The sequence below is a fragment of the Nerophis lumbriciformis genome, linkage group LG02 (genome assembly GCF_033978685.3).
Source record: "Nerophis lumbriciformis linkage group LG02, RoL_Nlum_v2.1, whole genome shotgun sequence".
NCBI lineage: Eukaryota > Metazoa > Chordata > Actinopteri > Syngnathiformes > Syngnathidae > Nerophis > Nerophis lumbriciformis.
Genome location: NC_084549.2, coordinates 23,602,501 through 23,615,981, shown reverse-complemented (window position 1 = coordinate 23,615,981; position 13,481 = coordinate 23,602,501). Strand labels below are relative to the sequence as shown.

Below are 13,481 nucleotides of genomic sequence, written 5' to 3'. Positions count from 1 at the left end.
TCTCACTTAGACCTTACATATATTGACAACCCCCAGCAAAAATCAACAGGAAGTTTGCAATTCCCCCTTCAAAACAAAGGTTTTGTAAAAACCGGTCACCTTTTTTCAAACTTTATCTCCTTTGAACGCGTTTGTCGTGTCGGCTTCAAACTAGCACAGGAGAGAGACTGAACCCTTCTGATTAAAAGTTGACCAAAGAGTTTTAATTACTGCTCTGGTTTGAATTTTATGTGCCGTCAAAGTCGGTCCCGTCCATCACTGCTTGCAGCTTTAATTATTATGTATTATTTAATACTCTATCTGTACTTGCTTTTGTTTTCTTTCCTTGACATGTTTCGCTGGTGTTGAAAGTGCCTTGACTTTTGTGTGCATTATAAATGTATGTTTGTTGTTCAATAAAAAAAAAAAAAACAAGGTCCAAGTCACCATTCATTCTTTTTATAAACGCTGATCCTTTAGCCTTGCAGGTGTGCGCACGTGTCCTCGTATGCCTGTTCTATTTATGCCGCATGACTCGTTTTAGAAACGAAAGACGGCCATGTCAAACGCACATTTCACAAATGTACAAGGTAAAATAACGTTAAAATGTACTTGATATTTGAATCTTTCCTAAACTATCCAAGTGACAACATATTGATATTCAACCGGTGTTTTCTGTCATTAATGGCAAAACTATAGTTAATGTTTCTGCGGTATCAGTGCCATTACAAAAACGTTACAGCGGGGACTGCCATCTGGTGGGTAAAGACTGTAAGTACACAAAGATGCAGCACAGAGAGAAGACGTCCCACTCCAACACGAATTTCCCCAACGGCACCGACGTCGCAACACGAAAAAGGGTGGTGAATAAACATCACCAATAGACAATCTTTAGCAAAGCCAATCCACACGTCTCCCTAGCAACCGCTTTAACGTTTGTCCACGGGAGTCAGCGCATGTCATTTTGAAAAAAACGCATGTTTTAAAGGGACTTTTAAGGAAAGTGAAATACCGGTTTAATGTCAATTAAGTCGCGTTCTATATTGTTTTAAAGCGGTTGCGGTAAACAATGATTATTGAAAGGCTTAAATTGACTTGTGACAAACTTGTGTCACACCAGCAGCTAGCTTGTTGTCAGTCTCTTACTGCCATTCCTCTCCATGGCAAGGATATTCTCATTTACACCCATCTGGACGTTGGCCAGAAGGTTTGTCAACTTTGTTTGTCATCTAACAGAAAATGTTGTATAAATAACATCATAGTCCAGATATGTATTATTTAAGGAAGCAATTTGACTGTTAGGATTAAGTACTGTTCTCATGGGGGACGTTTATTTGTGAACAGCTTCCGGTTTGTTTGGTTATGGTAAAACGCAAAACTACACACAAATCAAAACCTTGTAGAGAGGTGTGGCATGAAAACTAACAATTATATTTTGATGTATATAAAAAAAATATTACGTAAATTGGGAAAACTCTGACTGAATTTATTTTTGCTTAATCTGTCTGTTGCCATACTCCTTGTAATGAGCATTACTGCCGCCAATAGGCCTGGAGTAGAACAGCATATAGCTCGGACGTATGGCTCTTCGAAGAGAGCCGGTGTTGTGGAAAAATTGCTACCCATAAAACAAAACGAAAATACGTTGATATATTGTGGTTCTTTTTAGCATGTTTTTACATAGCAAGAAACAAACCAGTTTGTTTGGTTGTGGTAAAACGCAAAACTAAAAAAAAAAAATTGAAACCCTGTAGAGAGGTGTGGCATGAAAACATCCATCCATCCATCCATCCATCCATCCATTTTCTACCGCTTGTCCCTTTTGGGGTCTCAGGGGGTGCTGGAGCCTATCTCAGCTGCATTCGGGCAGTATGCGGGGTACACCCTGGACAAGTCGCCACCTCATCACAGGGCCAACACAGATAGACAGACAACATTCACACTCACATTCACACACTAGGGCCAATTTAGTGTTGCCAATATGATGCATATAAAAAATATTACTTACTTTAGGAAAACTCAGATTGAATTTATTTTTGCTAAATCTGTCTGTTGCCATACACCTTGTAATGAGCGCTACTACTCAGTGGCCTAGTGATTAGAGTGTCCGCCCTGAGATCGGTAGGTTGTGAGTTCAAACCATACCAAAGACTATAAAAATGGGACCCTTTACCGCCCTGCTTGGCACTCAGCATCAAGGTTTGGGACATATGGCTCTTTGAAGAGTGTTGTGGAAAAATTTGCTAGCCATATAATTTTGGTGCTCAACGCAACTGAGCATTAGTACGTGAAAGGTGTCCATCCACAAAAATCTGAGCCGAGGATGTAGTTGTGGCTTGTGCAGCCCTTTTAGACACTTGTGATTAAGGTCTTTATAAATAAACTTTGATTGATTGATTGATCCATCCGTTCTTGTTTTACCTCTTGGGTTCTTTTGGGCCTCGAACAAAATAAAAATAGCAAAAAAAACGTTGATATATTGTGGTTCTTTTTAGAATTTTTTTTACATAGCAAGAAACAAACCAAAACAAAAACGGTATAAACCTTTATTTAACCTAGTTGGTTGTCTATGTTGTATGGTGACAAACTGAATGTCAACTATAATTTTGACAAGCTTATATAGGAATAATGATACAAACTACAAAAGCACTTGTTCCAGGACAGGGTTTTCTGAAAATGTAATTAAAATCTGTCCATATCACAAACTATCAAATTATACGCAACTTGTTGCATTTTTGTATTTTTTATGAAGCAGCACATTTTTTTTTTCAGAACCCAGGATCTAAGGAGCCGTTCAAAGACTGCAGTCTTTGTTATAATTATTGTTCTTTTTTTATACTCTTTTACAATTACGTAGCAGTTATAAGATAATACGTGGTTCAGAATAATTGTAATTTACACCAGTATTACTGTATTGGTGAGAATTATTCTAAAATCCATCCATCCATCCATCCATCTTCTTCCGCTTATCCGAGGTCGGGTCGCGGGGGCAGCAGCCTAAGCAGGGAAGCCCAGACTTCCCTCTCCCCAGCCACTTTGTCCAGCTCCTCCCGGGGGATCCCGAGGCGTTCCCAGGCCAGCCGGGAGACATAGTCTTCCCAACGTGTCCTGCGTATTCCCCGTGGCCTCCTACCGGTCGGACGTGCCCTAAACACCTCCCGAGGGAGGCGATCGGGTGGCATCCTGACCAGATGCCCGAACCACTTCATCTGGCTCCTCTCGATGTGGAGGAGCAGCGGCTTTACTTTGAGTTCCCCCCAGATGACAGAGCTTCTCACCCTATCTCTAAGGGAGAGCCCTGCCACCTGGCGGAGGAAACTCATTTCGGCCGCTTGTACCCGTGATCTTGTCTTTTCGGTCATAACCCAAAGCTCATGACCATAGGTGAGGATGGGAACATAGATCGACCGGTAAATTGAGAGCTTTGCCTTCCGGCTCAGCTCCTTCTTCACCACAACGGATCGATACAGCGTCCGCATTACTGAAGATGCCGCACCGATCCGCCTGTCGATCTCACGATCCACTCTTCCCTCACTCGTGAACAAGACTCCGAGGTACTTGAACTCCTCCATGTGGACTATAATTTTATTTTTGTTGTGTTTTCATTGTAAACATTCCATAAAGTGGTGCCACATCCCTAAGCTTTGCCAGGGTACTGAATTTTTCCTCACATAAAAATAAAGTTTTGTTGCAAAAGACCATTTGAAAAATACAGAAAAAAATACTCAATAAGTATGAATACAATGTATTTGTGTATATAAAACTAGAATAAAAATTAGGACATAATATAAATGTGAATACAAAATTTTGCTACCCCGCCTGGTGTGTTTTTACACTTGAACTACTTTACATATCCACATCAGAACAAGGAACCAGAAAATTCAATCCAAATGCTGCTTTGTTTTTCCTTTGATTCTTTGACTCATTTTCTAGTCCAGTCGGCAGTTGGCGCCATCTTGGGAAATTACCAATGCTGTATATGCATCTGCATAGAAAACGGCTCACAAACGAACGCATCGCAAATCGGTTCTCATCTTTCACTTCAAAGAGCCGTTCAAAAGACTAGATTCTTTTGCGAATGTCACATCTTTAAAACATCATGATCACAACTAAGAACAGTTCAAATAAACTTTACCAGAGTAGGAGTATAAAAAAACACTTGGACATTTTCTGAATAATATGTATTTAAAAAATATAAGTGTGTAATGCATTTTTTTATCCACGCAAGTTGCACTTGAATAAACAAATGTCCACATGATGGTTAGTACTTGTGTGTCCACAGGCCTTGTTGCTCACTGGACATCATGGTGAAGTTACCTCCATGACCTTTGGTAAACAAAGCTCACCTATCCACCTCTGTTCTGCATCTGCTGATTATATCATTGTCTGGGATATGCAAGAGTGCCAGAAAAAAGTGAGCCAAGGTACAGAAATCGACTTAGTTTATGGCTGTGGTTTTATTTTGCATGTTGCTAATTCAATGTGGTTACAGGTGAACTCGCAGCAGGAACAGTCATTGCGACTTTATTAGGAGAAGTGGTCCATGTTTCCTTCTGTTTCTCTGACAAGAGAGTGGCTGCATGCTCAGGAGTTACTGCGTATATTCTCAGCTCACAGGTACTTTTAACAAAAAAACATTATGGTATTATTTTATATTGAACATGCATTAAATTACTATTTCCATTTTCTCATTATACAACAAGGAGTAGTAGTAAGAAGAAGCAGAGCCTATTAAATCCTACTCCTTTTCCATTTCAAAACAATTTCTCACACATTTGGTTGTTTGCTTCCTGTGCTCAATTTGTTACACAAATAAGTAAAACATACATGACCAATAGTCCTCATTAATAAATAGTAGTTTATAAGATGTGAGTCACATAATGAAACAAATACGATTTTCAAGCTTTTCGATAAGGTCTAAGATGTTTATCAAGATTCGTCTTCGTTGGATTTTGTAAACACTAAGAGTTTGAACACTCTCTTAAACTGGATCATATTAGTACATTGTAGAACTTATTTGCTTAATTCATTCCATAATATAATTCCACATACTGATTTACTAAAGGTTTTAAGTGTTGTACTGAAATGTTTTAGGTTACTGTAAATGTGTCTCTATTTCTCCTCTTTTGTTGAAAATAACTGTTGTACATTCTTGGGTAGTAGATTATATAGTTTGCTTTGTGCATAATTTTAGCTGTTTGCAAATGCACCAAATAATTGAATTTAGATTTTCTTGATTAAATAAATAAAGGGTTTAGTTGTTCTCTATAACCAACGTTATGTATTATCCGAAATTGACCTTTTTGCTACACGGTTAGTCAATTAAGCGTACGTTTGTAGGTATTTCCCCATCTTTCTTGACAATACCTCAGCTGTGGTAACACTAGCGAGCAGTAAAGAATACAAAGTGACTTTTGTTCAGAACATACAAGCATTTTTAGTTATTCATTATTGAAGTATTTAATGATGTATATTTTTATATCACTTTTTTAGTTAATCTATTATTAATTTGATGTATTTTGTGCTGTCAATTTCTACTCTGTCTATGTGTGTTTGTGTTTGACTGTCTTTTGGTACATCGCACATTTCATGTTTCTCATTATAACATGTCCGAAAAGGAGTAGGAAGAAGCAGAGCTTAGAGAGCAGCAAATACATGTTATTCCCAGTCGAAATCTTTATGTGAAGCCGTTGATGATTGTATTTTCACACTAGAAAGAGGAAATTATCTCTGCATTGACCGGCCACTTGGGACCTGTAACATCAGCAGAGTTCTGTCCTTGGAATAAGGATGTTCTTATAACCACATCAGAAGACAGAACATTCAAGGTATTTAGTTATTTAACATGATGTATTCTGTATATATTAATACATGTTCAATGTCGTGAAGACATAATAATAACTATATCACTGTCCTTCCAGGTGTGGGATTTAAACACTGAATCTGTGTTCTACCAATCTTTTGTACTCTCAGGTAGGATATTAGGGGGTATACTAGATTTGTTCAGGTGTCTATTCTATTTACCATAAACTCTCACATTGTTTAGCTTCTCCCCTGCTCAGTGTGCTCATTTTGAAGGACAACAGACAAATTATCACCGGCTCTACAGATGGACAGGTTATTTATTACACACAGCCTGGGACAGCTGCAAAATGAATATCACAAAAAAGTAATTCCCTAGCCCCGAGTGAACTCTTTTTGTAATTTTCTTTAGGTTTGGTGTTATTCTATCCGCGCCGACTTTACTTGTCAGCTCGTGACCAAAATAGACCTTCATAAAAGTGAACAAAAACATCAAGCAGGTGACGTGACAACCAATCATTAGACAGAAGAAGAGCACATCATATTTTATCGACTCATTACAAGCTGCTTACTTTTATTATTGTTTTCTTTAGGAATGGTAGACCAGTCAGCTGAAGCTAAAGTGGACATTTCCAAACCTGTTCTAAAAATGGCTTCTTTTGGCTCATGTAATGATTTCAGTGATGCAGAAAAAAAGTAAGTGAAAAAGCAGTTCCTTGCCCTTTAAAGGATTTTCGAAGGCAGACAATGAAATAAATGGATGGCTTAATCAGTTGGTGTGTACTAATACCTAGGGGTGTCCCGATACAACTTTTTCGTTTTCCGATATGATACTGATATTGGAGGCTTGAGTATTAGCCAATACTGACATTAATCTGATATGATATCAGTACGGACCATAGTACATACTTTTATTGTTGTGTAGTTTTGAATATTATAAAATACTTGATGAAGTGAAATAACTTAGAACAATAGTAGGCATGAAAAACACTGACCTTATGACAGGTTAATGCTTTTGGAAGTGGAGTGTTAATTTGTTTTTTGGGGAAGCCTATGCTGTAAAAATGACTGTGAAAACTACAGCAAGCAATTGTTGAATAGCAATTGTAAAGCATCGTAAAATCAAAAAGTTTATCACAGTAGTAAATGCAGTGGATTCTGGCAAACCTAGAAACAGTAGATAACCTAAATTATGATGTTATAATATGTAGAAAAAACCTGATTTTACTGTGAAAATAATGAAAAATTGTACAATGCATTTGCAAATACTGTAATGTCACAAGCATGCACATACTCAAAATGTATGGTATTATATTTTTATGTCTAAATTAAAGAATTTTCAGATTGTACATTTACATCTACAGCATACCTTAATTGTTTTAGGGGTTTGTGTTAAAGCATTAGCCTAGTTAACTTTTGGCTAACAACATGTTTTCTTGTATTTTTGTGGCAAGTTGTTTCAGACATTGAGGGGTCATGTCTATGTGCTTCATGTCTATGTGCTGTGTGTTTAAGTGTGTTGGAACTGGTTGCAAGCAACTATTTAACAGATATGGAGCATTTAAGGCAAATGTTTAATAGCTCACTTGAAGGAACACATTGAAGAAGGCCATGTTGTGAGTTGTCCAGTGACAGCTTATACAAATACTTTAAAGTTATAATCCTCATGTACCGCTCATAAGTCTCGGAAACACAGGTATTTTGCATGTACTAGTATTAGTGAAAGGGCCGCACAGTGGAGCAGTGGTTAATGCTTGTGTCTGACAATAATGAGGTCCTGGGTTCGATTCCCGGGCTGTGGTCTTTCTATTTGGATTTTGGAGGTTCTTCCTGTGACTGCGTGGGTTATCTTTGGGTATTCCCACCTCCAAAGACATGCACCTTGGAATAGGAAACAGTAAAACATGCCGCAATTTTACGGTGAATTCCTGGCAACCACAGCTGCCAGTATTTTACTGAAAATGTATAGTGTTAATATATCATTTTTTTTCATAGTAATTTACCAGAAGCAGAAACAGCTGTCAGCAGTAAAATTAACTGATTCAACATCAACATATTGTAATGTCCTATACATTGTGACTGTATTTTTCACGGTGATTTCCTGTCAACCACAGCTGCCAGTGTTTCACCGTAAATTGTGAGGATTTTTTTTACAGTGTAGTGATCACAATAATTCATTAAATTACGCTCATGACACAGTAAATTGAACTATCCAGACACGTTTGTTAGTGGATACTTTATAATACTCTCTGCCTTTGAGACTTTGTATCTATAGGTAATATGCAACTATAATTATTTCATACTCATTTATATTGACAAATGTTATGTTTTAGACTGCCTGTCATTTTTTTTGTTCAATTAAGGATACCTATTATCTATGTCTAGCTTATGTGCTATTGTGTGCTTAGCTGTTGAGTAGCTGCTAGCTCCTCATAGCCTATAGCCTACCATGTTTACCTTTTGTAAATGACTTCAACAGAATACAAGAAAATATCAAAGGTGTGTGATTATTGGAGGATATTTAAATGTTATTAATTGGCTGTCTAGCTTAATACAAGTAAATACGCCGCAGGACTGCTTGTAACGGAGCTTATATCAGAGAGTTTAGATCTAGGCAGATACCATCCGATACTTGTTTTTTTTTTTTTTGCTGATATACCGATTATCAGATGTCAATATCGGATTGAGACACTTTTGCCAATAACTGTATTCTAAGAATATTTGACTTATTTCGGGATATGTGTATTTGGGCAAACCACATCTAAAACCATTGTACAGTAAAAAAAAATATTTAAGGGATTTAAGTCATTCAGTGTTTGGGATGAATAAGAAACTTCAATGTGTGATTTCATCATCATGGCAGGGGGCGGTGTGGCGCAGATGTTAGAGCGGCCTTGCCAGCAACTTGGGGGTTTCAGGTTCAAGTCCAGCTTCAGCCATCCTAGTCACGGCCATTGTGTCCTTCATTGGGCAAGACACTTCACCCTTGCTCCTAATGGGCCGTGGCTAGAATGACAGCTCCCACCATCAGAGTGTTTATGTAATGGGTGAATGTGTATGCTTCCAGGTATAGGAAAGCACTATATAAATACAGAACATTTACCATTTACCATTATCAGGAAAAAAAGGGTTTAGTGAGGAAGAGTGCACCTTCGTTAAACAAGTTGAAAACTGTAAGCGCCTGAGGAAAACTGCAAAAGTGGGAATTTATTGTATACTTTTGTAATTCATACAATAGAGACTGTAGCAAATGTCCACAAACAGTATTACAGTAGTGCATCAACTTAGGAGCTTAATTGATTCTGTGACGGAGCTCTTCATTCAAAACACTTGCTTCTCAAATCAATGTCTCTCATTGAAATGACTTGACATCATTTTAATTGGTGCTTACCAGCCCCTAAAACACCACATTTTTAACATGTAACACGCATTTTAAAAATGAAAGCAAACTTTTAAAGAAATATAATATAAAAAACAAGAAAACAGAATGTAGCACAAACAACAACAGTAGTTACATGAAGTAATATAATTATAATGTACAGCATTTACCTTGGAAGTGGACTTCTCTAGCTGCTTCTCCATCAAACACTCCATCAGCAGCTTTCCCATATTATCATGGGTAAATGTCTGCCATTTAGATACTATTTTAACATTGTTTGCTGACTCATTCTGCTTCAGTAAGAGTAAGACAAGATGTTTTGGGCGGATCTCACAGGGTTTACTGTGACATTTGCGCCGCCTACTAATGATGGCGATGCTTGTAACTCAGATTTTTGCTTGCAATTTAAAGCATTACAATTAGCCAAGAGACAGCTCTTAAGTTGGGGTACTCTTAAATTGAGGAACCACAAACATCCACAAAGTGTATTCGGCCCTTACAGAGGCAAATATGCTCCACATGACCATAATTATACACTAGGCTTTTCTAACCTATAAGTATAATGGAACCATGCATAATCAGTGGATATATATTTCCTCCATGTAACAATTATTTTTCTGTTTCACTGCATACTTTAGGCTTGATGAAGTATAACTTAGCTCTTCAGTTGCATAAGGCCACAATTTGTTTTAAATTAGTAGTTGCAGTGTTTTTAAATGGTATTTTTTTCTGCCTCTGTAGGGACGAGAGATGGCTATGTATTGGAAGTACTGACGGCCTGTATGTGGTCGATGTGGCTACATCAGAACTTGTAACAGTTCTTTATTTCAAAGGTAATCGATAATGGTGTGACCGCTCCTGTTGCCATTAAAAAGTATTGTCCTAGGTGTCGCTATATGGCAATCATTAAACAATTATTTATAACATGGTATTATTTTTCAACTGATTCTAGACTATCTCAGTTTGAGTGTCACAATGGCCGGGTCTTGGGTCTTCTCTGACAAGTGTAACGATTCTGTAAGTATACCTCAAAAAAACAAATACATCGCTTTGTTTACACACAATACATCTAGCCTATTCTTGTATATGTCAAGGTCAATCTATCATTGAGTGTTTGAAGCAGGGGTGTCAAACAAATTTTAGCTCAGGGACCGCATAGACGAAAGTCTATTCCCACACGGGCCGGACTGGTAAAATCATGGAATAATAATTTAAAAATAAAGACAACTTTAAAATAGTTTTCTTTGTCTTACTTCGGCCAAAAATAGAGCAAGCACATTCTGAAAATGTACACATTATAAATAATCCACTTGGCAAAACACTTTAAGTTTGTTGAAAATTCTGAGGAAAAAAACTTGCAGTTTCAAAACACCATGAAGAACACAATTAACTTGGACTTTGTCTCAGTGTATTTGCAAAGCCATTAAGCTTTAAGCACTTCCTATTCAGCATTTTCATGCTGGCAGTTCACCATTAAAGACTTGTCTGGAAAAGCAATCAAGTGTTTCCTAAAACCGCTGCATTGGTGACATCCGCGATTGCCACAACACATTCATTTATCATCATTCAAATATTACAATTATAACATAATCAAAATAATTGTCAAAATGGCAGCATAATAGCCGAATTAAAGGTAGCATAACTACAAACGTAACCAATGTTAACATGCTAGATTTAAGCATAAAATAGAAAAAAAACCAAATGTTTAAACACACATTTTTACAATGGAGCTCAGGGTGCGCATCGTGCCGTCAACAAATTCCGAGCACTGCTAGGAATTCTAACTACTTCAAAGATGATTGTCATGTTGACTTACTGTAAGTCTTTGCAGTTTACCGTTTCATTATTTTATCTGTTGAGTGGATAATTTACAATGAAAAAAGGTATAGTGCGTCGCTACACCATTAGTCTGCCACCAGACACAGCAGGAGCAGCTGATTGCTTGCACCTGTGTGGATTGGAGTAGCGGCAGCCAATCCAGAGGGTGCTTAAAGTCAGCTGACACATCATCTTTAAACATTGTCATGTGTGACGTGGGTTGCACTTGAATTGTTATTGTGACATCCAGTGGACACATTTCGAACAGCAGTTTCTTTTATTAAAAAATTGCAGCTCCTTTTTATAGTTAGCAAACTAATTTTGCGGGCCACATGCCGGATTAAACTTGTTTGGGGGTCTGATACGGCCCGTGGGCTGTACGTTTGACACCCTTGGTGTCAAGTATTTATGAAGTGATAGGACAAGTTAAAATTGGATTATTAATTCTCTATGTCAAAATAAGAAACCTACTGATATAAGTATGATGGGCAAAGAAGCCCAAATTAAATTCAGCATATGTTCACTTTAAATTCCCAACTAATAATTTTTTACTCTACTGGGATTATGATGTGAATAGCAATACAATAGTATTTTAAGGATAGTTTGATGTTCAAATATATTTCCAGCATTTTATCCGTGACGTGAGAGACTATTATCACGTACTGTATTTATGCAAGAATATAATACATTTTAAATTTAAATTTATCCCACATTATTTTGAACAGCTGTTATCAGATTAATGCATGTTTCTTGTCAGCATTCTGACATACAGTATTTGCCAAGATTATCGACCCATATAAATAGCTGACTCAGCACTGTGCAGGTGAATATTGCTAACTTTTCCCCACGACTAATATTGTGTCTGCTGCAGTTTCCTATATCTTCAAGTTAGCTATATAAACTGATTTAGCAATGTTTTTGTTCTTGTTTTCTTTAATCTGCAATCTGCAGTTTAATGTGTTGATAGCCCCAAACATTGACATTTGCATAACACTGCAATTGCAGCATTGTCGGCTCATAGTTTACTACAGTTTATAAAAGTTAGGATCGTTTTTTTGTTTTTTAGGCCTTGAGGGAGGCAATAATGTGTTTTAGGACTGTGAAAGTCAACACCGCTAAACACATTCACCTTCTAAAACGATCATGGGTCGCAAAGCCTTGACAATTATTTTACATGATTTATTCCTGAATTTCTGCCAGGTGGTGTTTTTAGTGAGCTCTTTGTTTACACCCTGTGTGGCACTGTTGGAGTTCCTTCTGGATGACACAGGGAGAACCTGTGCTGGAAATCAAGGTTTTTCTGTATTTTCACGGTAATGTTGACTTTAAGTGCAAATATATACAATGTAATTTTACAATGTGTTTAATTTACTACGATACATCTGTGTCAATTTAAAATGGGTAATTGCAATGGACAGGCTAATATGTCTTTCTGATGAGTCAACAATGTCATGGCTCTAAGTTACAGAGAAACTAATAATCAAGTGATGGAAAAGTCGGTAAGCCTTCAATTCCAGTAACTCCTTTCCCTTCCTTGTTTCCAGTTCACCCCCACTGCTGGAGTCCCCTCTTAATGCGGAGTTGAAGAAGAAGGAGCCCAATAATGCAAAGAAAAAAGGTCAGCATGTACAGTATGTTTCCCTTGGTTACAAAATTATTCCCTTTTGGAAAGAAACATTATGCAGTAACTTGGTGTCCGGACACCTACACAATAATTTTGATGATAACCTGGCTTGTTTTTTTGTCAGACAGCCTTACAAAAATAAAATAATAAGTGATTAACAACAAATATATACACATACATTTATATATATATATATATATATATATATATATATATATATATATATATATATATATATATATATATATATATATATATATATATATATATATATATTAGGGCTGTGACTCTTTGGGTGTCCCACGATCCGATTCAATATCTATTCTTGGGGTCACGATTCGATTCAAAATCGATTTATTTTCAATTCAACACGATTCTCGATTCAAAAACGATTTTTTTCCCGATTCAAAACGATTCTCTATTCATTCAATACATAGGATTTCAGCAGGATCTACCCCAGTCTGCTGACATGCAAGCAGAGTAGTATATTTTTGTAAAAAGCTTTTATAATTGTAAAGGACAATATTTTATCAACTGATTGCAATAATGTAAATTTGTTTTAACTATTAAATTAACCAAAAATATGACTTATTTTATCTTTGTGAAAATATTGGACACAGTGTGTTGTCAAGCTTATGAGATGCGATGCAAGTGTAAGCCACTGTGACACTATTGTTCTTTTTAAATTTTTTTTATAAATGTCTAATGATAATGTCAATGAGGAATTTTTAATCACTGCTATGTTGAAATTGTAACTAATATTGATACTGTTGTTGATAATATTCATTTTTGTTTCAGTTCTTTTGGTTTGTTCTGTGTCGTGTTTATGTCTCCTCTCAATTGCTCTGTTTATTGCAGTTCTGAGTGTTGCTGGGTCGG

The 13,481-nt window shown here is 36.8% G+C and overlaps 1 protein-coding gene across 2 annotated transcripts in view; it reads left to right on the top strand.

Moving 5' to 3' along the window:
- Window positions 1–622: 622 nt before the first annotated feature.
- Window positions 623–13,481, top strand: part of wdr27 (WD repeat domain 27) — a 75,115-nt gene continuing 62,256 nt past the window's right edge. Inside the window, exons 1-12 of one of the 2 annotated variants that reach the window (XM_061959045.1) lie at window positions 623–750; window positions 4,262–4,403; window positions 4,472–4,596; window positions 5,694–5,807; window positions 5,901–5,952; window positions 6,026–6,096; window positions 6,194–6,281; window positions 6,375–6,477; window positions 9,902–9,993; window positions 10,113–10,177; window positions 12,179–12,291; window positions 12,523–12,596. In XM_061959045.1, coding sequence (XP_061815029.1) covers window positions 682–750; window positions 4,262–4,403; window positions 4,472–4,596; window positions 5,694–5,807; window positions 5,901–5,952; window positions 6,026–6,096; window positions 6,194–6,281; window positions 6,375–6,477; window positions 9,902–9,993; window positions 10,113–10,177; window positions 12,179–12,291; window positions 12,523–12,596 — 1,108 coding nt within the window. In that variant the 5' untranslated portion in view covers window positions 623–681. Of the gene's footprint in view, window positions 751–861; window positions 1,187–4,261; window positions 4,404–4,471; window positions 4,597–5,693; window positions 5,808–5,900; window positions 5,953–6,025; window positions 6,097–6,193; window positions 6,282–6,374; window positions 6,478–9,901; window positions 9,994–10,112; window positions 10,178–12,178; window positions 12,292–12,522; window positions 12,597–13,481 lie in introns of those variants that run through there. The other variant, XM_061959033.1, reaches the window with a different exon arrangement.